At 32.3% G+C, this 26578-nt stretch overlaps 2 protein-coding genes and 1 long non-coding RNA gene across 3 annotated transcripts; 1 reads left to right on the top strand and 2 right to left on the bottom strand.

The window, feature by feature from the left end:
- The first annotated feature begins 7312 nt into the window (after positions 1-7312).
- LOC114374116 (protein SHI RELATED SEQUENCE 1-like) lies at positions 7313-10466 on the top strand. Its single transcript, XM_028331720.1, has 2 exons — positions 7313-9035; positions 9672-10466. Exons 1-2 carry the CDS (start codon positions 8396-8398, stop codon positions 10034-10036), a joined length of 1005 nt encoding a protein of 334 aa, XP_028187521.1. The 5' UTR covers positions 7313-8395; the 3' UTR covers positions 10037-10466.
- A 352-nt stretch (positions 10467-10818) lies between these two features.
- Positions 10819-14019, bottom strand: LOC114374117. Its single transcript, XR_003658523.1, has 3 exons — positions 13865-14019; positions 12740-12838; positions 10819-11100 (listed from the first exon to the last, which is right to left on the bottom strand). It is a non-coding gene; the product is annotated as an uncharacterized LOC114374117 (long non-coding RNA).
- A 4843-nt stretch (positions 14020-18862) lies between these two features.
- Positions 18863-25908, bottom strand: LOC114375866. The gene is made up of 13 exons (XM_028333732.1): positions 25757-25908; positions 25481-25639; positions 25002-25250; positions 24799-24918; positions 24185-24265; positions 23609-23695; positions 22830-22925; positions 22062-22115; positions 21764-21967; positions 20747-20872; positions 20432-20497; positions 20016-20315; positions 18863-19678 (listed from the first exon to the last, which is right to left on the bottom strand). Exons 1-13 carry the CDS (start codon positions 25817-25819, stop codon positions 19202-19204), a joined length of 2082 nt encoding a protein of 693 aa, XP_028189533.1. The 5' UTR covers positions 25820-25908; the 3' UTR covers positions 18863-19201.
- Positions 25909-26578: the final 670 nt, after the last annotated feature.

The raw sequence follows: 26578 nt of genomic DNA on the forward strand, positions 1-26578 counted from the left end.
ATAATTTTATATTATCAATAAAAAATACTCTTAATTACTTAACTAATACCCTTTAAGAGTTAAGGTACTTGTTATTATTCGCCTTCTTTTAAAGCTATCGTTTTCTAACTCCAACTACATATATAGTGCTTACATGTCAATACATCTCGTAAAATTGAACAAGAATTTCTTTCATTTTTTTTTAGTAGAAAATATATCAGCATGATAAAAAAAATATATCGGTTATACAGAGGGTAATAATAATATTCGGCTCGCATCCTTTCATACGATGTAATATAGGTATAAAAAAAAATATATTAAATATCAATGACTTATATTTTGAAAACATTTTTTCTCTAAAATAATTTATATTTTGAAATGGAGGGAGTAATATATTAAAAAAGAGAAATAAAATATAAAAACAAAAGTAAATAGTAAAGATGTATGATAGTAGACAATATTGTTAAATACTAAGTTGTGATGTATGATACGTTTTTTTATTGATAATATAAAATGTTTTATATTAATAATGTATTAAAATTAAACTCTAAAATTATTCACACAAAAAATTAAACTCTTTAGCACTGAATTTTGATGTCATATTAAAACTTAATTTTGGTATAACTCAACCATACACATTGATTCAAGATTTATAAGATGAAGATCATTTATTATTAATATACTTTAGTTTGATAATATTATCTCTGATTGATATAATATTTTTAACATAAGTTAATTTATGAATCTTCAACCTAAAAGTTGAATTCACTTTATCTTTAGATTTGTTTATAACTATTTTGTTCTAAACAAAGATCGAACTGATAATTATGCATTAGCTAGGTCCATCGGACAGCTTCTAATGACAATCCCAATTAGTCGTAGTCGTACATCCATAAACTTATAAAAGTAATGAGTCCGTCAATAATATGTGGCAAAGTATAGTTGTCCACTTGTCGTTGGAGTAATTAACTTTGTACCACCCAGCACTAGTACAAGACGTGTGCTTGTCAGATCGATCAAGTAAATCCATCTATTCCGCCACAGGAATATGAGGTTTTTCTGCATTTATTATGCTCAAAAAAATAAATAAGAAAGCGGACTTACAGTAAATAACCATATACAAGGTTTATCTCGTAACAACATGCCTTTTTAGATACGTAAAATTAAAATCAATCATGCTAATAAGTATATAATCTTAATCAAGTTAGTCTACGTAACTTAGCAACAGAAAAACAAGAAAAAGTGATAGGAGGAAAAATGTTTTATTATCCATCTTAGTTAAATTGAGTGTAAGTAAAAGTTCATCACATATAGTTACGAAAATAAGATTTTGGGAAATGATAGGCAAACAATGAAAAAAAAAAGAAGAAGAAAGTGTTGTCTCTACAAGTAAACTTTTCTGTCCAATTTAATGTATGACTACACTTGAAGTTAGAAGTTTTATTTGTTGAATCAGCATCGCATCCCATGTTGGAATGTTCTCTCTGCTACTGCTTAATTTAGATAAAATCGATCCGGAAGTACTGCCATGAACGAGATGGAAACGATAACATTTGTTGCTCGAAATATGCTTCTCTTTTTCTTATCATAACATCGTTGGCCTTCGATCACCTGGCTTCAGAAGCTATGTGGTTTTGTTGGAGCCTTGAAGGAATATGGTACTTGGTCCAATTCCAATTCCAATTCCAAAGAGAGAAAACACAATCTGTGCCAAATCTTAAAGATTCTGATTGGACTAGGAATGAAATAAAATAAAAATCTTAAAGAAAAAAATACGTTGTTTGAATAAATAGAAAAACAAGATTTTTTTTTCTATTTACTTAGATAAGTGAAAAGAAATAACTAATATATATAATAATAATAATAAAACTAATTTAATAAAAAAAGTATTTTAATTGTCAACTTTTTAATGTAATATTATAAAATTTATGTTGAAAATGTCTGAAAAAATGAGCCCCTCTTCCCCTTATACTATGTTTGGCTGAGTGATGGTATAAACTTTTGGGGATAACATGGCACTGTCAAGATCTAGTGCAGAATATTTTTACCAAAGTTCTATTGGGTAGAAGGGTCATTGGTGGGATATTGCATGGAGTGCATTTGTATGGTGTATTTGGAACAAAAAAAATGCTGTGATTTTTGAAGGCAAATGTTGTGACCATGGTCGGGAATGACACACAATTTTGTTTGTGATGTGAACGTGGTTGAAGGCATATAAAAAAGAATTTGATTTTTCCTTCCAACAATGGAAAACTAATCCAGTTGTATGCTTGGTAGGATCAAATTAATTGTAATTGTCATGGTGGTGTGGCTCACATTTGTAGATTTCGTATCTTTAATTATGCAATGATTTGTTTTCATAGTGCCTTGGGTCTTAAGAATATGTTGATTCTGTGAGTGGTGTATTTGCTACTCTCCTTGTAATTTTTGCACAACTTGTGCTATTAATGAAAAACAATGTTTGGTTAAGTTAGCCAATGGAAGCTAAGAGAATAGCTGAGAGGAAAAAAAACATGGAAGAAACTATTTCATTTTTTTTTAAATTTACTTATATATTTTTTAAACTCATCCCCATCCCAATTGGATTTTATCAGATTTGGATAAATTTAGAGGAATCATTTCATTTTTTATAGTTTTAATCTACTTAAATATTTTAAAATTTTAATTTTATAATTTAATTTAATATATGTCTCTAAAAAAAATCTAACTCAATTGCTATCATCTATCATCAATAAAATATTATTTAATACTAAAACTTACATATATTTTTAGTCTTATTAACATACTAACATTTAGTTTCGTTTTTTTTATAATTTGAGTTTATATTTTCTTATTTTATTAAAAAAAAACATTTCAAATATATTATTATAGATCCGTTATTACATGTTTATGTGATAATGAACTAAAATTTCATTCAATAGAAAATTATAAAAATAATATATATAAAAGAAAACTAACAACCAATATGATTTTAATTACATATCACATCTTAGTTTTGATATAAAAAAGAGACATAACTCAAAATAATAAATTTAATTTAATTATAAAATAACATAAAAAAATATAAAAATATATTACATATGCATAATTTTTTTTAATTTGTTAGGTCCTTTTTAGTCGGGAACTTGTGCCGTGGCACCTCCTAACAGAGCCAGGGTCGGCCTGAGGCCAACCACTAATAGCTACCCTCATGGCAATTAAATGAGAGATGATGAAAATTTAGATTCTCCAAACAAACAAAGAAATGGCATACAGTCAATTAATTAGCACTAGCAATTCGTAATAGACTAATAGTTTTTGCAGACAAAAAAAGTACTGTAATAGACTAATAGTAAGTGGATACTGAATTGAAACAATGGCTATGCACGCATCGATTATTGATCAGTACAACAATGTCACATTGTGCTAATAATTATCTGCACCGTCATATAAATGGGATATTTGAGACCGAAACGTTTTTCGTGAAGTGTATTCCGTTCTTGGTCTCGGAAAATTTTGTAGTATATACAGGACCATCCTAGTTTTAGCTAGCTAGCTATTCCCTAATCCTTGCTACATGCATAATTCAATATTTATTTATATTAAGTTTGAACAGGAACTATATATGTATGAACTACCTTTCAGATCTGTTCTAGGTTACCATCCTTGTAACTAACAACACTTGAGCCACTGCATTGCTAGTTCATAGTCTTCTTCTGTGGTACAAATCGTTCATGCTCTTTCATTTTCATGTTACGGCCGGCTTATGATATACGTACATAATTAAAAAAAAATGAGTGGTCCATATATATATATATATATATATATATATATATATATATATATATATATATATATATATATATATATATATATATATATTTCTCATCTTAAATTATTGTCGTCTCTTTGTAAAAGTGGACTTGTCCTTCTTTGACATATTGTTAAAAATAATTATACAATATTAGATTTAAATTTTATAGAAACATTGTTAATAGTCAATTTATAATTTCATTATATAATTTTGTTAAAGTTGATAATATGTCCGGATTTCAGAATGACAGAAACCTTATTTTGACATATGCTTTTTACTAATTAACTGAAAAACATAACAAACTGCAGTGTCAAAATTAGTGTGCTTAGTATTTGAATAATAATAATCGTTTTAGCAAAAAATAAAATCTAAATTTCGTATCATTTTAACAGTAATAAATAAATACTTATTATCTTCATCAACTTTTTCATTTTTCTCTAAATCAATGCTCAATTATTCTTGTTTTTAAAGAGTTAATATATTTATAATATTTGTTCTTAAGTAAATTATGATCGATATTTTTTCCTATAATTTACAACTTTCTTAATCATTTAAAACATTTTAAAACGATACTTATATTTCGGTAAAGGTAGTTGATAATATTAAGTTACATAGAAAATTTTCCACCCCACTGATAGTTACTAAAACACACAAGTAAAAATGAAAGAAAGAAATAAATTTGGTTAATAAAATTCAAATATTAAGTGTTCGAACCTAAATAAAACATTATACTTTTTATTCATCCAGAAAACTGAAATTATATTTAAAATATATATATTTTTATAAAATGTGAACAAAAGTAAATCCACTTCAGGAAAATCATCAAATAGCGTAGCTTAGAGAAGGTCAAAAAGTTTTTTGTTTTTGTTTTTATTTTACTCAAGACTATGCCAAAGTTAACACTACTTGACTAAGCTAAATCTGTGTTTGAAATGAAAGAGAAAAATAATATTAGAGAAAAAATTTATATTTTTTTTATGGAGTTCACACTTTTTAAACTTTACTTTAGGTTAATTTTTTATTTTATTTTCTTTATTTTTATCTTTTAAATCAAACATATCCTAAACAATTACTACTGTTACTATTTAGCATTAATTGGCCATGTCTTAGTCTCGTAGCAATAATTAATAAACCAGTTGATGCTAATTTTGGCATCAGTCACACTAGCCAGCAGGTGACGCTAAATTAGCGTTAGTTTTTATCAATGCTAAACTTATTGTTAGCAAGTTTGATGCTTTAATTTGTAACATTTGACCAACACTTTGTTAGTTGGCCACTAATGCTGAATTTAATGTCGGCTTAATCGATGCTTTCTTTATTTTTTTTTTCTAATCTGTATAAAAGTGTTCGTAAATTTTACCCCGCCTAATATATCCTCAAAAATGGTAAATATTTACTGTATAATGAAATGCTATAGGAGATAAGATGTATACATTGATTTCATTTAAATTTCTCCAAAAACTCAAATTTATTACTACATTGATTTTCATTTTCGCTTATAATGCATTTGACTATTATTTTTCTCATATAAATTCTTATGAAATTATTGAAGAAATTTATCTAAACATCATCAAAACATATCAAATACTGAACTCCATAAGTGGACTGCCTCATTTTCCTCGAGGGAACCACAACAATAAATCCAACGAAAGATATAAGGACAATAGGATTTTAGATATAAACGGGGAACAAGAAATTGGACATGCGAGCTAGAGGTGCATGGAAGAATTGCAAAGAAGATAGCAGTGTAGTTGTGTAAATGATTATTTTTTACTCGAGTGAATCCAATATCATGTCTCTACATAATGGAATATAAGTTATACTCTATAAGTCAGCTTGTAGAAAATTCATATTCACACTTTCTATTTTGACTGTAACTATAAAATGGAATTAACATCTGTCTTCCTTCTTTTCCTTTCTATTTTTCTCCTCTTCCATTGAACCCACTTAATCATAATGGAAAAGATACGATTATGACCGAAACATAATTCTACATAAATTTGAGTTAGGTTCCCTCATGATAAATCTAGAGGTGTAAAAAAATTGACTCACATTTTTTTGGTGAGTGAGAAATACCGATTGCTTCTCAATCTACACAAACGAGACGGTTGTAAAATTAGTTGGATCATCACCAACGAGACAACAATTTTTTAATACCAACAAATATAGCTAGTATCTCTAACAATGTAATGAACTAATTATTGAAATCTTTGATAAAAGTTGTACTTATATTGTGGTTCATCTCATCTTCAATTACTAGAGAGAAATTTTTTCTTTCATATTTAATATTCAAACGTACCTTAAAAGTGTTTATCTCTCTTAAATAATAATTTGGTGTTGGATGATAATATAAATCAAAATTATAAAAATCAAAGTTGTCTTAATCAGTAAAGCAGGTTTATATAAATTAAAGTTATAATCAGTCAAAAAATGAATTAAAGTTATAATCTGTAGACGGATGATTTTATAAATCAAAGAGATATCAGTGGATGTCTGTTTTCTTATTTTTATATTTAGTAGTAATTGATATTTTTTTAATTATCATTGAGTGTTAGTTTGGTAGAGTGAAAATAAATAAAAATAAAATATGAGTCGTGTTATATTTTACTGTTTATTTAATTTTCTTTCTACATCCTGTGTTATAATTCAAAAGTCTTGCCAATCCATTTTGTTATGAATTATGATATATAGATAGTGTTTAGGTTTATATTAGTAGTATATAAAAATAGTAATTAGGTGAGGTGGAATGTAAATGTAAATGTAAGCAGTTTTAGTTGTAGGGCGTGGTGAAGACTGAAAAGAAAAGTTCAGTGATGCATGGTGCAGTTAATGGGTGGCATTCGCAATGGCATTTCTCTGAGTATAAATTACACCGTACGGCTCGAAGTCTCTGCCATAAGGCTCATGCTCATGCGCTGGTATTGCAGGTCGGCGCCTTCCCTTTCCCTCAATTCTCTAACCATATTAATCATCACTGTCCCACTCCATTTTTTACTCATTAAACAATTCATCATGCTTCATACCCTTTCTTCAATGACACCAATACCCTCCAAATAGAGTCAACCCTTCTTCAATTCTCTGTCTATTCCTTTCCTAATTGCACATTATTTAAGGAAACAGTCACATAAGCCTAAGGGTCACTGAATAATATTATATTGCTATTGTTTTACTGCCCTAGTATAATAAAAACCAAAAACAAAATAACACTGTACTACAGAATTGAACACGAAAAGAATACAAGTACGATCACGATGTGGTGGCGCTGTGTACGTTCCCCTTCACCGGCACATAATGTTTGAGGCCACATGATTATTTTTATGGAAACCCGATCAAGTTACCTCTTTTTCACCATCCAAAATCTCTCTACCTCAATAAACAAACTAGTATTTGCACCAAAGTTGATTTCATTCGTTCATTGCAGTAGGGAAAACGAAGCCCTCGATTAGGCAAACGCGAGAAATTTCTCGCAAGGTCAATTTATCTGGAGTTTATTTTAATTAATTTCATACTCCTATTCGTCAATGTCTCTCAAAATAATTTTACAGAGAATCATAATTAAAAATAATTAATACTACGGAGTAATAAGAAATACTAGTACAAGTATAGATAAATGGATAGGGAGAGGGGACAGAAGAATTTTAATTTTAATAGAAATTAAGGAAGATAAAAGGGACAATGTGTCACGAAAAGCAGCGGGTTTTCCGGTAGGAAAGGACGAAAGGCGCAGAAAGCTGTTTTGTTTGACACGTGGCGGGATGTGGAACGTAGGATGGGGATGGGAATTAGTATGGGCCGTGGAGATGAGATGAATGACATCCATTCCATTAGAATTTTGTTTTGATAAAAAAGAGAGAGAGAGAGTAGTAACTACTCCTTACTGCGTTTTGTGATAGTGCTAAGTTGCTAACTTAACCACACCACAGGCCACAGACACAAAAGGCCAAGTGGTCAGAACCAAAAAAAAGCTCTCTCATAAATTCTGCCGAAGAATCAGAGAGAGAAGGAAAAAGAAAAATGGGATGGGAAACTTAAATTAGAGAGGCAGCACAGCACAGCAGAGAAGGTCATGGCGGCGTTTGCAGGGCTGTAAATCGCGCTTTTGTGATCGTGGCTTTTATTAATGCACCTTGGCGCCGCTGGCCGAGAGAGAATGAGTTGAAGGCGCTATTAACGCTGCCCCGACACTGTTTCCTCGTCTGTCCTCAACTAACAATCCTTCAAATCAATTTCACGCTTTAACCAGCCACCACACGACACCTACTTCTACAAGTTAAGCATAGAAAGAGAGAGAGGAAAAAGAAAAAGAAAAAGAAGAGAGACAACACACGCACACACAAAAACCAAAGAATTTATTTAAGACCCAAAAAAAAAAAAGAAAAACTATCCCTAGTTGATCTTTTGTGTGGTTCTCTCTCTCCCAAATTGTAGACGCAGGGAAATTAATTGAAGCAGAAGCAGCTGTCGTGGATTGGATTATTTTAGAAATTAATTATTTCTATTTATTTAGAATTGCGTAAGTTTATGGTTAGTGGGGTTGTTTGGTTGGCTGGCTGGCGATCGAGGTAGTATTGTTCTTGATATGGATTTTCGAAGGTCGGGATCAGTAGAAGAGGAGGCAGAAGAATGGCGGGTTTATTCTCACTAGGAGGTAGTAGAGGTAACACCAATCCCCAAGAGGAAATCCCTCCTCCGGATACCTTATTCTGGTGTAACAAGAATGATGACGTTTCCTCTTACCACCGAGGTAGTAGCGGCTTTGAGCTATGGAACCAGCAACAGCTTCAACATCAGCAACAACAGCTCATGGGCCATGACCCTCCTCCGCAGCCGCGCCCTCTCTTTCACCAAGATCTCTACTCCGCGTTGGGCGTTGGGCCCAGCAGGCCCATCTCTGACGATCAGTCGTCTTCGAGATCCAGTTTCCTTCTTGGAGCAAGCGGTGGCGGTAGCGCAGGAGGAGGGATTAGCTGTCAGGACTGCGGGAACCAAGCTAAGAAAGACTGCCCTCACATGCGGTGCAGAACTTGCTGCAAGAGCCGCGGCTTCGATTGCCAAACCCATGTCAAGAGCACTTGGGTCCCCGCTTCACGTCGTCGCGAACGACTACAACAACTTTCTGCGTTGCAACAACACCAACAACAACAACAAACCCTCGAACCTGCTTCTTCTGCTGGAGGAGACCTTCCCAAAAGGCACAGAGCGAGAGATCATCATCATTCTCCTCTCGCCTGCACTCGCTTCCCTTCTAACCCCTCCTCCTCAGGTATATACACAAATACTAATAATACAGCTTCTTCATGTTATGTCTTGTCATCCTACATGTGTTTGCACAAGCACCTCACAGTTTGCGTGATTGACTATTGAGAGGAAAAGAAAAGGCAAGGAAACGTGTATGAGAAAGAAAAGAATAATGGAGAGACGCGTCGAGGGAAATTCTCTGAAAAGATATGGGGAGCGACTGAGAAAGTTTTGGAAGCATACACACAATCAAGGACGGTATCGATTGCGTGTGTCAAGCAAAAAACTTCTCTCGCCTTTTTCTTTACCCAAGCACTGTTGTTTTAGTAGAGCCCTGACCCAACTGTGAAGAAGCTAGAAGCTGTTCTCTCACTCTCTCTCTCTCTCTTACTCTCTTTCTCTGCGTGACTGACTGTACTCCTTCTTTCTTTGCTAACACTCACTGGCGCAAACCAACACATTCATTTCCCATTTTTACTCCTTCTATCATATCTATGTATTTGTCTCAGTATCTTTGCTTAGATTCTATTTCCTTTCTTTTATTAACTCTCACAACTCACAAACATACATCATCTGCATCTATCATCTATTTACCTAATTCTAACTCGTTTCTATTTTCTTTTTTCTAAACCTTAATTATTATTATTTTATATGAAAAAAGGGTTAGAGGAGGTGAATTTCCCGGCTGTGGTGAGGTCTGCTGCGGAGTTCAGATGCGTACGTGTGAGTTCCATGGACGAGGAGGCGGAGGAGGAGTACGCATACTCAACGGCTGTGAACATTGCAGGACATGTGTTCAAAGGAATTTTATATGACTATGGTCCAGAAGGTATGAACACTAATTACATGGATGCTGTTGCTGCTGCTGGGGAAAGCTCTTCCACCGGTGTTGGTGCCTTGAACCTAACCACTGGTGCCATTGTTTCGGAGCCACTCGGAGTTGATCCTTCTTCCTTGTATCCGGCTCCTCTTAACTCCTTCATGCCTGGTAGCGGTACGCAATTCTTCCCTCACCCACGATCTTGATCAACAAACAAACGCCAAACGAAAAACCAAACAAACAGAATTTTCATTTTCATTTTGTTTTATTTACTGCAATCCTCCTCTTCCCTTTATCTTATTACTGGCTATTCCCTCCTCCCCTCGATCACCAACTTTGCCTTTCCACTATTTTATGATCATCATGTAGTCGTAACTTTCATGATACTCATTCAAGTAGGAGAAAATGAAAAGAAAAAAAAAAAAGAATGAAGAAAAAGAGGACAAGAGAAAATGCAAACGTGCCGTGTTTTTTTTTTTTTTATGCAAATGCAAATTATCAATGCTTAATTAGTTCGAAAAGTATCTTACTTGTCTTTTTTTCTTGGTAATTAAGGATATATAATTAGTTACCTAGGTAATGCTATTTAATTTGTTTCTTTCTCTGTACAATATTAATGGACATCTGGTTCTAATATGCTGGGTTGTTCTGCGTCTTTGTGGTCGTTTTTTTTAATGTTATTTTTAGGGGTTGGTTTTTCCTTTCATGGTTGAATCATACCACGCTGTCTGGTTGGTTCTCAACCTGGAAGCTGCTATTTTTTTTCTTCCTGTTTATCCGTATGCTTGCCGGTTTGAAATTGAACTGGAAACACGGTTTTGATCTTCATTTGGACTAATTCTCAACGATGGTTTCTTCTTTTTTATTTATTTAAATCAATAATAATTTTCCATATTTCGGTATGGGCGGTCCAACCATTCATATGAGCATTTCAAGTTTGAAAGGTGAAAGATCTCTCTCCCCATGTGATACTGTAACTCTAACAACTTATTCAGTCCAACTTTGCATAGATGTGACATTGATTACTAAAGAGGAAATATTGCTAATCAAAGTGTTCAAATTTAATGCACATGCAGGAAACTATACGTATGTAGGGGAACACTCCATTTTATGTCTAAGGAGTATAGCATATGGCATAATACAAAATGTTGCTTGATCCAAAAACACTAAAATAAGTAAAACAAAAGGAAAGGTTAAGATGTCAGCATGATACGAAACCTTGTGATGCAACATGCTCTCTCCATCTCATGACTGCATACCCCTGTACTCTCTGATCAGTATCACATAATTTAGTTTTTATCATGAGATGTGTGCTAGAATGTTATGGTAAAAATAATTATTTATAAGTTTTATAGTCACAATTGCATAACCTATCTAGATAATAACTAGCATCAATAGTCAACTTTTTAAAATGTTGTAAATCATAATATATTCTTATTTTATAGAATACTTTATTTTATGTTAATATATTTCAGATTTTTTACACAGGAGAGGTAAGATGCAAAAAAATAATAGAGACAAGACTAATTGCATTTCTTTATGCATTTTATGTTTTTGAAAAACCTGTCTTTTTCTTGCAAGCTGTATTCGGAATATTTTATTCTAATAAATAGTAATATTTAATTTTCAACCTAAATATTCACATCGATTTGATGCAGATTTTGCGCACTCCGTATGACTTGATTGAGTTATGTAGGTTTCAATTTCTAATCCGAAGCATTAAGCATGTCTAAACATACACAATGGCGTATTGTAATCATTTCTCCTTTCTCTGTAAATATTTCTAACGCTATATATTTGTCAAATATGATTACCTTATTATATAGTTTTATTTATAATGGAAAACATGGTAATATAATTATTTAAGTAAATAACACTAGATTTCAAATAAAAAAACAGTTAATAAGACTACAAAATGAATGTCATACATTGTTTATTTTGTAGTGCACCATGACTTTGGACTAAGATATTGGATACATCTCTAGTTATAAAAAGCTACATTTGAAGAATAATGCATGAAGTTATAGGAATCTAACTGACGAAAGTCTGATCTCCTGATTCTATTAAGTCGTCTCTGGTTTCTGAAAAGTTTTTCAGTTTGGATTTGACTAGTTATGGATTATATGTTCATTATCTCGGGGAATTGACACTTCATTAGCCAATTATGTTTAGTTTTCCTCGATTGCATGAAGTTTGGAATTTATAGAGTTAAAAGCTAGTGTTAATGCTATTCTCTCTTCTACATAAAGAGGTTTTAGTCTTGAGTTTGAATGTTTTTTATTTGATTGGTCAAAGTTCACGGGAATGAAATAGAGATGTCAGAACTTTTAATTGTTAATTAAGAACTTTGCGTTGTCGAATTATTTTTATGTTTTCCGTGTTTATACGCAAAACGTAATGAACCAAGGAAACAATCTATCTGTCAAGATATTATCATGCTTGGGATATGTTTTGATAGTAAATGGTAAAATATATTGCAGTCACGTCTATTATAGAAGGCAGTGTTATAAATTTATCTACGAGAAAAAAATATTAATTTAATGGATGAATACTGTAGACTTCATAAAATGTTGGCATATATATACAAGCATTTTATCCCAAGATGGTCGAATTGCAATTTGTCTTTTGGTTTACTAATTGGAACTTGTATGCGCTATAAAAAAAGTTAATGTAGAATCTCTCTTCTTTGTGCTGTGGTTTTGACTTTGTCATCGTATCTATTGATTTTTTGTTTTTTCATGATGAACTTGAGTTGGAAACCTATCCTATAAATGTTATGCCAGCGACCATGTTTATGCCCAAATGCCTTATTCAGATAGCGGTTTACTCTTGTTCTCAATCAGAAGTAACCACCACATGTATACAAGTAAAAATGCATATTTGGTGTGAAACAGTGTACTTAGAAGTACCTTATCCGAACTTGTCCGTAAGTTCATTTTCCAGTCTTGGTTGCGGATGTTGCACATTAGTCACTTCCTCAAGCAACTTACTGATATTTTGGTTGTGTCCTGCTTCATTGGAAAGTAAGTGTTTTCAGTACGCAACTTATGATGAGACTAAGTCGATAACCAAACTTTAATTACCACAAGTCACAACTAACATTGGTATTGGATTTCACCTATAGTATTCTATTGGTGCATTTGCCTCGTACTTCCATGTTATTATATGAATGAATCCCCTCTAGTGCAGGATTGGTCATGTTTAAATATTGTTATAAATTTTAAATTATAAATATTTCGATCTAATACAATAAGAAATAAATACATGACACAAATGGGTATAGAGCAGTAGAAAAGTATTTTTGCTTTGGTTTCTGACAAGAGATGCTGCCTCCTAGTGTTTGTCGTACAAAATTTACCTTCGAAATATAAAATAACAAGCGTTAATGTGGATGCAAAATGGTAGTATCATGTGGAACGGCTCTATATTTAGCAATTAAAAGACCTCTACTGTGTATGTACGTACAAGTTTTGGGCACAAAATGAAGCCAAAGGAAATAGGAATTTGTTAATTCTTTTGTTTCCCAACTGTAAAATACTTACTCAGACCACTTTACCAATTGCCACCGACGTGGGTGATAGTGGCGACCTCCGTGTTCTTCCCGCTTTAATTCTTTCTTTCTTTCTTTCTTGGATTCGTATTCTTTCTCATGCAATGAAAAGTACAATAGCATAGTGGACTTGTGCCAGTGCCAACGCGAAAGCAAGGGAATAAACTCAAACTCCAATGGCTTCATTGATAAATCTTGGCGTCTATATATTACAATTCAACTGTATCCCTTGTTTTGATTAACAAATTATTTTAACATGGCAGCCTTTTGTTATTTAGCCCTAGCATATTGAGCTCTATTAAAAAAACTCAAAATAACACGAAAATCCAGCTTGTATTTGAGTTTTTGCCCTGGTTAAATTGTTTTGCAGATATGAAAGGTTCTTTTTATCATAGACGCATAACGGATTGTTACTACATTAATTTGAAGTTAAAAGTACTAAAACTGACAGACATATGAGGGGATAGCATATATATACACACACCTTGATTTCATAGCCGCAGCGTTTGAAAACTCTAATGAAAACAGCTTCCCGGTGTCACAAGGATCGATCATATATAAGCTAGGCCTCAGTAGTGGTTTATGGTGTTGTGTACAGTTGTTGTGAATGCTAGTTTTCCAGAGCTATATATTATGTGAAAAAAAGGTGAAAAGGTTCAATTTTGGAAACAGATGTCACTGGCATGCACTGCCGGGGCAGTTTGAAATAGACATAACAGTTCACGTGTCCATAATAATTGTTGTATAATTGAAGGTGTAAGCAATTAGAAGTCTGATATGAACAGATTTTAGTTGCAAAGCAGGACCAAATAAAAGCAGCAAAATCAAAATCTAATGAAGACTACTAGGGCTTCTTGCAGAATAATGAGTTGGGTGTGGGGGTCTTGTTTTCGTACTGCTACTTCATAGATAGCAGTACCATAGGGTGAGGCAGAGACGTGTGTAGGAGTCTAGTGTGCACCATAATGGAATGGTGGTCTCAGCTCTGTGCCGTAGCAGTGGTGGTGGTCCCACAAGGACTTCTTCTGCTGGTTTGGTTGGGGATGACTCTACCATGTCTTTCTTTCTTTCTTTCTTCTTCAAAGTCTTTTTGGCTAATGAGAGAAATGAAGGAAGGTGTGTGTGCTGTTCATTACAAAGGTATATGGGGAGAGGAGGAGTAATTAAAGATTGGTAATGTTTGTTGAGGTCGAAAATAATGCACGTATGGAACAAAGTGATCAACAAACCCTCGTATATATTTATTTGTTTTTGATCACGCGCATGTTCTTTTGATGTTGGAGTAGTTTAATTTTTGTAGGTTCATTTGATGCATGTGGAGGGAAGGATAGTACATACTAGTATACTACAACACAACACAGTTCTACATAAGTAGTCAACTGATAGTATAACTTTATTTTGTTCTGCATGCCTGCCATATTATTTAGCGGTGGATTAGCATTGATGGAATTTGGATTTATTCATGAATAGATTTAACATTCTGAATGTGTGCAGTGTGTCTGTGTGTGTGACTAAAAAGCTATCTCATGATTTATTAAATAAGAAATATTAAAATTTTTACTCATTCTTTTCAACTGTTATATATATATATATCGTACTGTGTAACCCTTTTTAATAGATCCTTCCATTTTTATTTTTATTTTATATCAGGAGATCTTTGATCCTTACATGTTGATTTACATCGTTCATTCTCGTGCAACAAGTATTGTATTTTATGACGTATATACCGTTATTTTTTTTAAGAAATAAAATATAAGAGATATGTTCGAGACTTCATTTAGCTTTTTTAAGAATTAAAAAACTTCTCTTACTTTATTAGTAGTGTTTAATACAATTGTTTTTAAGTAGCTTATAATGTTTTATTATTATATATTACTTTAAGTAGTGCTTTTTTAAAATTTAACTTCTAATTTTAGCTTTTTAAATTGTATTTGTGTTTAAAATATTTATGAAATTTTCCTTTTATTTTTCCTATAAAAAGTAGGCTTTAATATTATTTTTGTTTTATCTTCTTTCACTCACAATATTGAATTTTATTATTTTTATCCTTTTTATATATGATTTAATTTTCTTACTTTCATCCTTTTATTACAAAAGATATTGAGAATAACAGATAATAATTTTTTTATTTAGATATTTTTTAGTTACACAGTTTATTTTATGATTTTAGTAGTATACTTTAAGATATTGATAGGTGATAGGTATACTTTATTTTATTTTTATTATTTTTAAAATATTTTTATATTACACTATTTATTTTAACCATTACACCATTTATTATTTTATTTTTTAACTTTATATTTAAAGATATTCTAATATCACACTAATTAACATAATGAAAGTATGATTTCTATTTAAGCATATGTTTTTGGGTGAAAATTTAAGCATATGTTATTTTTACTATATTTTAAACTTGATTGATATAAATAAGAAAATATTAACAATATAATACACAATATAAAATATATAATAATTAAAATTAATCAATGTAATTAAAATAATTGATCTATAAATTAAAAATTATAATAGTTCAAAATTAATTAAAAAATAAAATTATAAATGTTTCAAAATATATTTTTATCAAATAAAAATATATAAAATATCATATAAATATGTTTATTTATCTCATCCTATGTTAATCAGTTACTATAGATAATTTAACTAAAAATTTATAATTTATTAAACTAACCTAACAGCTATCATTTATTAGTTTTTCAATTACTAATTTTTCAACCATCTAAGAATTTTCGACTAGATTTACTAAATTTATCTAAGATCAAACAAACAAACACAAACGTAAAAAAAAAAAAAAAAAGTTTATATGATATGATCGTGGGCTAGTAGCAGCGATGGGTAAAGTAGTTTCAAGTAATTGTAAGAAACTATTTTTGCACATGTGTAGCATATACTGGTACTATTTTAGAGTTCATTTAACAAATATCTTAATTGATTCATAAGAATTAAACTCAAATAGTAGGAGATCTCCAATAAATCATTCGCATTTTTCAACTAATTAAATTATATTCATTAGTTATTCATTTGATAAAGATAATTAAAGTTTTATGAACTAATCATGATTGATTTAATAATAATTGAAATTATTTTATTTTTCAGATAATATATTAATATTGGATGAAGAATATAGTATTCATAACTTTATAATATCAAAAATTAAATTTCATTTCTAAATAATATAACTCATAACACATAATATTCAAAATTAAACATGAAATCAAATCAAATATTCATAACAATATTTAATAAGAACTACAATTAGAAATCAAAAAGATGTGATTGATATAATTGAAATGTCATTCCTTAGATTATCAAAATAGAAATTAGACTGCTTGGGAACAATAAGCTCTTTGGCTTATTGTATCAATTATTATAAGAAAGCTCTTCAGCTTGAATTCATAGGCAATACTATTCTAATAGGAGCAATTAAAAACAAATTGAAACATAATGAAAACATAAAGAATGGGCCTAACAAGACTAGGGCCAAGGGAAGCCTTCTTTCACTTGGGTTACTTGAATAATCTTGAGCTCTTCTTTTTTCACTTTAGGTTTGAGCTTATAAGTAGTAATCTTTCTAATTTTTCTTTAATTTCCATTGTGTTCTTATAAAGCAAGAATTGTCCGGTGAAGACTCGGGATCGTCAAGGGATATGGTGCCAAATGAAGCATCACTCAATAATAAACAAAAACATTGAGTGAAATCATTAAGGCTTGCTAGCTTTTGTCACGGAATCACTGCGAGATATCTATCATCTTCACCCAAGGATATCATTCTAATATGCCACTATTAGAGCATCATTCGACATCACTATCACTCAACAATGACCACTATAAGAAACTTAACAGAAGTTTTATCACTCATTGATGATTGAACTTTATTTAGAAAAAATACAATATAAAAGTGCGATCTAATTAGATCTAATTAAATCTTCTTATTAGGTGGGAAGCTTCTCAATTCGTTCCGTTTCCTTAATTCCATTTGAACATCAAGTTACGAATGAATCTTAAAGGCTTCATAGAGGATATTTTCTTCATTTCATTTCATTTGCTTTGCTTTTTTTTTTTTTTTTCTCTTTCTTTTTCTTACTCCACCATGTCTCTCTAGGTTTCATAGTATAGCTTTTTGTTTTACCGAATATTCTGCTGTCAATTAGCATCATTCATAGAGTTTAGCTAAATTTGATTAATAGTCTTAACATTGTTTAATACATTGTGATAATTAAGTTTGAACCTATCACCGAATATATTCAAATCTCATAACTAACTCAATCTTGGGTTAATATTATTTATATTTATATTTTGGTAATATTATATGTGGGACAAAAAGTTGTCTTAGGTTTATTGAGTAATAATAGTATTAAAACTTTGGTTATGTTTTCAACTTTTGTGATGTCTGTCTTTTATCCATTTTGAAAATCAAGCATGAAACAAGAAAAATGGACCCTCTCATCAAATTAGAGGATCAATTCCTATAAAGATGTTTTTTTTTTTTTGCTATGTCTAGCTTTTAAATTTTAATAAATCAAATATCCTCGCTAAGGTTAAATGTGGTGGGTCAGAAATAGCTTTAGCAATAGAGGTATAGTACGTTTCTAAGATAAACATTATTAAAGTAGATTTTATCTTTCATAAATGCTCTTTTATACACTATCAGAAATCAAACCTTAATAAATATGTTGAAGAAATTCAATTATTTGCTGACTGAATTGAATCTCTGAAACAAAAGCAAGTGATAATTTCAATAAGAAAACTCTTTCAAAGAAATTTGGGGATGAGGCTTCTTTCAAAGAAATTACTAATTCCCCAAAGTGATCCAGACATACCTTGAAAATAGCTGCGCACGTCTATGCCTCCTTTTCCCGAAAGTAACAGTAATAAAGTATCAATAAACTGATTTCTCTTTCTAACCCTTTTCTTCCTTTCACGAGTAAAAGCATGTTCTTTCACTCTAACAAAACAAAAACTATCACTAGCATTCCTTTTTAGGGGTGTCGGTCATCACTACCGTTCTGAATAAAAGCATTATTATCAGCTGATCGATCCTTAGTCAGAAATCAAAATACATAACACATTCTAGGTTTATTATTGATGCAAAATTCTCCACAATTGAAGATTGATCCACATACGTTTCAATATATGCTACTTTTAAACGGATACATCCTAGGGAGAAAATTTGCTATTTCTTTCCACAAAAGAAATTTTCTCTATTTGGTCCGTGCTGTTTCATAAAAAAGGTTTTATAAAAAAACTAAATTGAAATGGATTAAAACACTACATTAAAAATATTATATAAAAAAAAGACTGATCAAATTGAAAAAAACACTTTTCAACAAGTAGTTTCCTGATGCTTATAAAAAAACGTTATTTTTTCAATAAACCATCCTTCTCATTTTTCAAGAACTGTATATAATAGTCTTATTCCCATGCATAAGGAACTTGGTCAGTTGGCCTAAATATGGAGAGGAACTTTGGGAGGAAAGACCGTCTGGTGAGTTTCTCTTGTGCATCAACTAATTCTGAACAGGTAACAAGTGTGTACAGTATAGCTTTTCCTCATAACGGCAGTAAAAAATCCCTGAAGCGGCCAGCATAAATTTCCTTATAATATTATAACATCAAATTTCCTACATTCTGTCCAAATTTTACAATCAACAGTCTAAGACTGTTCAGCACCTCCTCATAATTTCCTTAAATTCTACGCATTTTGAATACTTTTGACTCTCCACTGGTTGCGCTCAGCTCACTGTTTTCCGTTTCTTCAATAGTGCCAGCAAAGTTAGGCGAGTATGATTTCAATTTCGGCTTTTCACCGTGGACCAGATGAGGGACGAGGCTTCCCCTTTGTGGAATTCAAGTGCTGGGTGACAAATATAACCCCCATCACGACTATGAGACAGCCAACCAGCATGCTGAAGAAGAGAGCACCCGGTTGCCTGGTCTGAACAAAGCCATATACTCCATGAGAGGTGACAAGAATAAGGTCAGTGAGCCCATCATTTGAAAAGTCCTCAGTGATCAAGACATGTGTTGGTGGACCAGGTAGTTCAATTGTGGCTAATATACTACCTCCAGGTGATATTATCACGGCTTCTTGTTCCCCAGCAGCAAGGATCATTTCTTGATTATCATGCAACCGTAAGGAAAGAGGCTTTAGTGTGGGAATCACCAGACCACCTTCCATCATTCCTGATGGGGAGGGTAGGTTTGACCATGTAACACCAGTTGATTGTTGCCACTGCCAAATAGCATCATGACCATGCAAGCCAGGGGAGTATGATGTAATCTGCAAGGAACAATATTTTCCAAGTCACAAATTAATATTATTTAAATGTTTACATTTGAACCTATTCAAGCACTAGAAAAAACTTCTCCAATATTTCGAAAGATCATTATTTCAAATGGTCACATCCAATTTAATCCAAAAATTCCAAATTTCACAACATTCAGTAAAAGTTTCTTTCAGAGAAGTAATCCCTCGTGAATATCTAAAAAAGCCATCAATATAAGTTAATTGTGACAGGGAACACTTTGATAAAAAATAATGAAGAAACAGCATTAGTGCTCAACAAACAATTTAAAAAATGTTATAACCTTAAGAAGTCAAACAATGGCTGGCATACCTCTCCACGATTTGTCAAGAAGATAACATCACCATGGCTTCCCTTCCGATGCCTATGACCATCACTTCTAGGAATTAGAATAGGTGTTGCTACCTCTAAAGAAGCAGTATCTGAACCTTGACTGTAGCTTCTATAAAGTTCTCCATGTTGGAATAAGTTAAAATGGGTATAATGACAAATAGATACATTGAAGAGTTGTTCTCGTACTGGTACACCAGACGTTGCAACAGCCCAACAAGGACGTAGCACTTCCATGGACCCACTAACGACAGTCTGCTCAGCACCATTTCCTCCAACAGCCTGATAAGATGAATATTCCAGACGTCAGGCACAAGAACATCCTCCATTTGCTATCATGCCAAATTAATATGATGTAGCTCAGTTTTCAATTAAAAAAGGTAAAAAACAAATTGAACCTGCACATGATCTAGAACTCCATCACCATTAACATCAGCATGTAGACCACCTTCCTGGAGATGAAACTGAAATAAACAAATTTATCATTACATAAGACATAATAGTTAATGAAAGAATTAAATGAAGGAGCTAAATAAAATTTAAGCTGAATAGTACAATCACGGGATAAAATACTGTTTATACTAAGAAATCAATGTGCTCCACAAGTGGAAAAAAGTATCAGAAGATGCAGCCATACAACTACTTGCAGACTTGGGCCTCAATAGATTATTTAGAAAAAATTGTGTTGTAACCTTATCATATTTTAAGTTTACCTTGCATATTGTTCGACCAGTTGCTAGATGAAGAGCTTCTATGCCCTCCTTCTGATGAGACACAACAACATTGGGAACCCACCAAACTTGAGTGTAGTTGGTTATGGTAGGAACATAAGGAAGGTGCTGCATTCCAAGGTAGAAACATTATGACTGCAAATTCTTTCTCCATCTTTCTCAAAAAATTCATTTTCTCATAGTGTCATAACATGGCGATTTTTTTTGTTAAAAACCTAATCTCATATTTCTGATGAGACACAACAACATTGGGAACCCACAAAACTTGAGTGTAGTTGGTTATGGTAGGAACATAAGGAAGGTGCAGCATTCCAAGGGAGAAACATTATGACTGCAAATTCTTTCTCCATCTTTCTCAAAAAGTTTATTTTCTCATAGTGCCATAACATGTCGATTTTTTTGTTAAAAAACTAGTCTCATATTAGCCAATGACAAGAAAACTAAAAATAAATAATGTGATGCAAAAGAGATTACTTCAACATAGCAAACCAGGAAAAGGGGGGGTACATGTTATTCATACTATCCATCAATGTGCCAATATATATTTATAACATATCTTGGCTCCATAAACTAAGCATTCTGAAATCATGAGTGTGTGTGTGTGTCACTTAACTAATTAAAAGTAAATATAATGAGGCTGGACATCTGTTCACTGCATGATCAAAAAACAAGTTCATAAAGCAGTTATCATGATAAATTCAGAGTATATTGCACTTTAGTTAAGCACCAATAGGTGATGCATATGAATACCAATCTTAAATCATAAAATAAAGATTGGATATGTAGCAGTTAGCAAGTAAACAGGCACTTTCTATAACTGGATGAAGAAAACGAGCTTCTAGCTTAAATCTTGTTTGAAAAGGATTTTGAGTAGTTGAATTATAGTCATCTTAAAACTAATTATCATTACATCAACACAACTGAATTCGTATGACTAAAAGTTATCAAAGATAAACATAGCTTTGTTAGCAGTAGCATGACATGGCTATAGCATTTAACCTTCTTAGATTTTGCTGAACCAGCATAGCTTGCTGCTTTCCCAATTATGTTTGAAATTTTTTTGGTTGAGTCCTTCCCTGGAGGATGGTTTTCCTCGGGCTTGTGAAAAGGGTAACTTATAGCCTTTCCAGGTGTTTTCTTCAATGCTTTTCTCTTGTGCCGCCTGAAGTGGGCAAGCTTAAATAAAGTATCTTCTCTCCTAGCCTGAAAAACATGTTTATATAATGTCAAGTACAGACAGTAATTAATATTAAGCCTTAGTACAGAAGGATAATCAAGGTTGACAAATATAATGTACCCATTGATGAGGCATAACTCCCAGGATCGATTCTCTGAATTCCCTGCATTCAAACTAGAATTTCATATGTCACAGGAAGCAACCTTTAGGAGGATATCTATAATTACAATGATTTCACAATAACATTAAATTTAAACAAAATACTCCACTATGTGCATATGTTAGTGTTTCCAAACATAATGGAGGGATTGATGGCTGGAGTTCTTCTCGTAAAGCTCATACAAACAAGCAAATATTTTGTTTTAATGGTTGACCATTGTAAGATAAAAGGTGGATAACTAGAATATATGACAAGGAGCTCAGTCTCCAGTCTATAGGATGTTAGGAACACATTGACAATAAGAGAAACAACACTTTTAAACACATTTATGTTTGATTTTTTAGTGTATTATAGTGGAATAGAATGGAGTGAGAATGGATGGTATTACTTAGCCTTTGTTTGGAAGTTGCTAAGACTTTAGAGGATTAACGAGAAAAGGAAAGGAATGAAAAAGTTATTAATTTGGAATTACATCATTACTTACACATAACATTTAAACTGAACTAAAAGGAAGAATAGTAAAACCAACAACTATATTTCTAGGTTTTGTAAAATCAATATATTTGAAAAAGAAAAAACAATGATTTCATTGCTTTCCCCCAAATCCTGCCTGGTGACTGATGAGAGGTTAGGTTATAAAGGAAATAATTTTTTATACCATTACTCCATCACATTTCACTAATCCAGCATACCCATAGGATTTTGTTGAATGGATAAAATGTAAGTACCTCTCCAGGTTGACGGGTATTCAGAGCATGAACATCAAGCTTGTAGTTATGCTGTGGAAGTAACTGTGATGCATCTGAAGAATGTGCTTCAATGTTCTAAATAATGAAAAGACAATAGCAGTAATTAGAATAAGGATAACACTACACAGAGTATTCAACAAAATAGGCATTAGATTATTGAACATTAATGTTGTTTTATGACTTTTATCCATGTAGCCAATCGGTTGAAGTTGTTGTTAAATGTCAGATCAGCATCAATCACATTCAACCAGACTTGACCATAATGTTGGTTGTAAAACATCTAATCTGGTGTCAAAAACAAGCAAGACTAACGTTGATGCTTATTGCGAGGTGCTTCCATATATCATGGGTATTTTTGGGAAAATATATAATTGAGCACCAGTGGATTAAAATGCTAGTACATATGCTAACGGCATAGCTTTAACATTCTTCTTCAAGGGTATAATTTATTGACACCAGACTATCTCAATACATTCTGTATTTTTCTTTTTACTTTAATTATAAGTTTTCTTCAGTTTTCATGTTCCTTCCTGGATTGCAACCACCTAGATAAACTTTCAAACATAAAGCAGACGGGAGAGATTACAAAAAGTGCACTTAATGAATTTATAGATAGAAAAACGTATCCTTCAAGCCAAGAAAATATAAAGAAAGAAAAATGCATTCTTAAATAATAAAATTATCTCAGTTTGATTTTAGCATGGTAACAATGCCCAAACAAGAGAAAATACAGAAGACCAAAGAATAAAGCACAGCACCTCATTTTTTCTGCTCCATCGTTCATCACCAGATCGACCAGCAAATGCATAAAATGCAAAATGTCGTAAATCCACAGTTCCAGAAGCCTATCGAAGGCAAGGATCAGAATAAATAGTCAAAATCTTCCACCACACCACTTAAAGATAAGAAGAAAACAGACATCTAACTGATACATTTTTCACCAAAAAGAGAAATTTAAAGGAAGAAATTACTGTAAGGAGTTAAACTGTCTCCTGTTTATTTAGCTGTCTGATTATATAGGTCCAGATTCTTAGGCTACTTGCTGCAAAGTGCATAAAGTTTATTGGCTTAATTATACCGAGCCCTGATGAAATTTTACAGTTATCTATCTATCAGCATAGGAATTCAAATTGACAGTTTAAGAAAGTAAAATATTAAGATCAACCTTGAAGACACAAATTGAACTAAATAAAACAAATATGTTAACCCAAAATCCAGCACTTAATTAAGCACTACAACTGCATCATGTTTTTCATAGGTATCCTTTAGCATGCTACAAGGTGGCAAAAAAAAAAAAGCACAAAATTTGGCATCCATCAGTGACATGTCTATACCTCCTTTTCAGCAGCACTTCTTTGATGTTGCTCAGCAAACCTTGCACCCATACCCATTTCTTCAAAAGGGTCCATAAAAATCTGAAAGTAGAAAGCAATCAACAGCTATACCAAAACAATTGATTCACAAATTAAGACAGCAAAAAGACCAAGTTACCAATTTTAGCAAAGAAACAAGTTTGAATTAGAAGAAAATACAAAGTATTAACGAGTAATAATTCTGAGCATATATTAGAGATGCACAAATCCAAAATCATTATGATTTATAAGAATCAAATAACAAATAAAAATTTCTGAAATTTAAAAAATATCATGAAACCTACATTAATAACATGTTTCATTTCATCAAATGAAATTGCTGAGGAACTTTCACATCTGCCCTTGCAGAGTGTAAAAGAAAACAAGATGGCCACAACCTTATGTCACTCATAAGCTGTTATTAGTCTTTACTTTCTGAAAAGGATGACAAACACCATCCACGATATATTGCTAGTGTTGCCATTGGCACATAGGAAGGGTATATATTGCAACTTTTTCCATTAGCACATAGGAAGAGGCATACGTAGCAAATTTGAATAATAAACCAGGAAACAAGGGGGGAAAGTGACACATACATGTGGCTGCATTTCCATTCTGCCACCGACAATTATCAATCCTGTATCTCCATGCTTTAGAGTATAATTGCTTATAGAGATTGCAACTTCCCTATGGTGAGCATTATGTGGAAAATCCTCCTATAACAACCACTAAAAGAATTAGTAAGCTCAACCAAACCTAATACAATAACAGGATCATATAGTACAACTGAACATCATACCTGTAAATTATTTTCCCACAACTTTTGAAGGTTGGAATCAAAACACATCACAGACCAACCCGATGTTACCACAACCAAAACCTGTTTCTGTGGCTGCCCAATTTTATACCGGTCAATATAGCCGGTGGCCATGGCAACAGGGCGTCTCCCAGTCATAACACGTACTTTGTCAGGTAACAAAGACACCTCAGCCAACACACGTGCCTCACTGAATCCTTCATCGACGCGCCTACTATGGGGCTCCAAAACCTAGACCCCCACCACAATTACACAACCCAGTTACCAATACAAGTACCAGTCAGAACAAAGATATTATTATCACGCTAAATCAGCAAGCAGGTAAAGATTAGAAAATGTTAGTGTTAAGCACACATTGACACTTGAATTGCAAAGGAAGCCAAAACAAACAATGAAAAGTTACATGTGAACCAAAATTGAGAGCAGTGCATAAGAGTAAACAAGTTCTGAATTTAATGTACCTGAATTTTAGCATCGTGAGTGGCCACAAGAACTTCCTTTTTGCCGTCTCCGTTGAGATCAGCGACGAGCGGCGGCGGAAGGCGTTCGGCTTCATATTTGATTGGATATTCATCGGTTAGGTGCATCCACGCATCTTTGAACGAAATACCACCATCTTGCTAAAAAGCAATCAAATTAAGCAATAAAAGTAAAATTGGATCGTGCGAGATTGCATCTATTAGGGTTTTACTGTGAGTGAGAGTTGGAGAAGAGAGGAAGAGTAAAGGGTGGGGTACCTGAAGAGTGAAGAAAATAGCGAAAGCGGAGAGCATAAGAATGGCCAAATCCCGCTTCCTCATGACTCGGGTGTGCAATTCGGCTGCTGTCTCCTCTTCCTCTCCTAACGCCCACCTATTGACTTGTACACTCTACTGTTTATGGCTGAACCAGTGAACATAATTTTTATAAATATTTTGTTCTTCTTTTTAATTTTTTAATTAATCCAACCTATCTTCCACATGAAACTAAGAATTAATCTCTTCTCTAGAGGCATCAATCATAATTCAATTCTTTTGATCACATGATTAACGAACAAGATCATTTATTAGTATCTCACACTGTGTTGAATTTTATTTTATTTTTTTTTAAATAAGGAGGGTGAATAATAAAGTAGAGTAAGCTATAACATTTTTAATGTTATTCTTTAATTTTGAATAAATAGTAGGCTTTTAAAAAAATCGTCTCTATAATTTTATCATTGTATAATTTTAATCCTTCCAAAATTTATATTACATAATTGGTTCCTCATATTTTCAAAATTTAATAATTTTGATCCATTTTAATGTATCGTCAATTTTTTTTAATAAAAATTACTGCGATGATATGTTACGATGATATTATATTAATACACTAACACAATAATATAATAAAAGAAGAAATAAATAACAATTATTCAACCTATCAACCCAAAGATCATTTGTGTGTGACATTGGAGTTTCAATGATAAAGAAGAAGAAACAAACTTTATAAAACCTAATTATAAAGTTATGACAAAGTTCAAATCAAAATGGATTAAAAGATATTAATATACCATTTAATTGAGAAAATAAGAGTTATAG

This window comes from Glycine soja, chromosome 11, assembly GCF_004193775.1.
Source record: "Glycine soja cultivar W05 chromosome 11, ASM419377v2, whole genome shotgun sequence".
NCBI lineage: Eukaryota > Viridiplantae > Streptophyta > Magnoliopsida > Fabales > Fabaceae > Glycine > Glycine soja.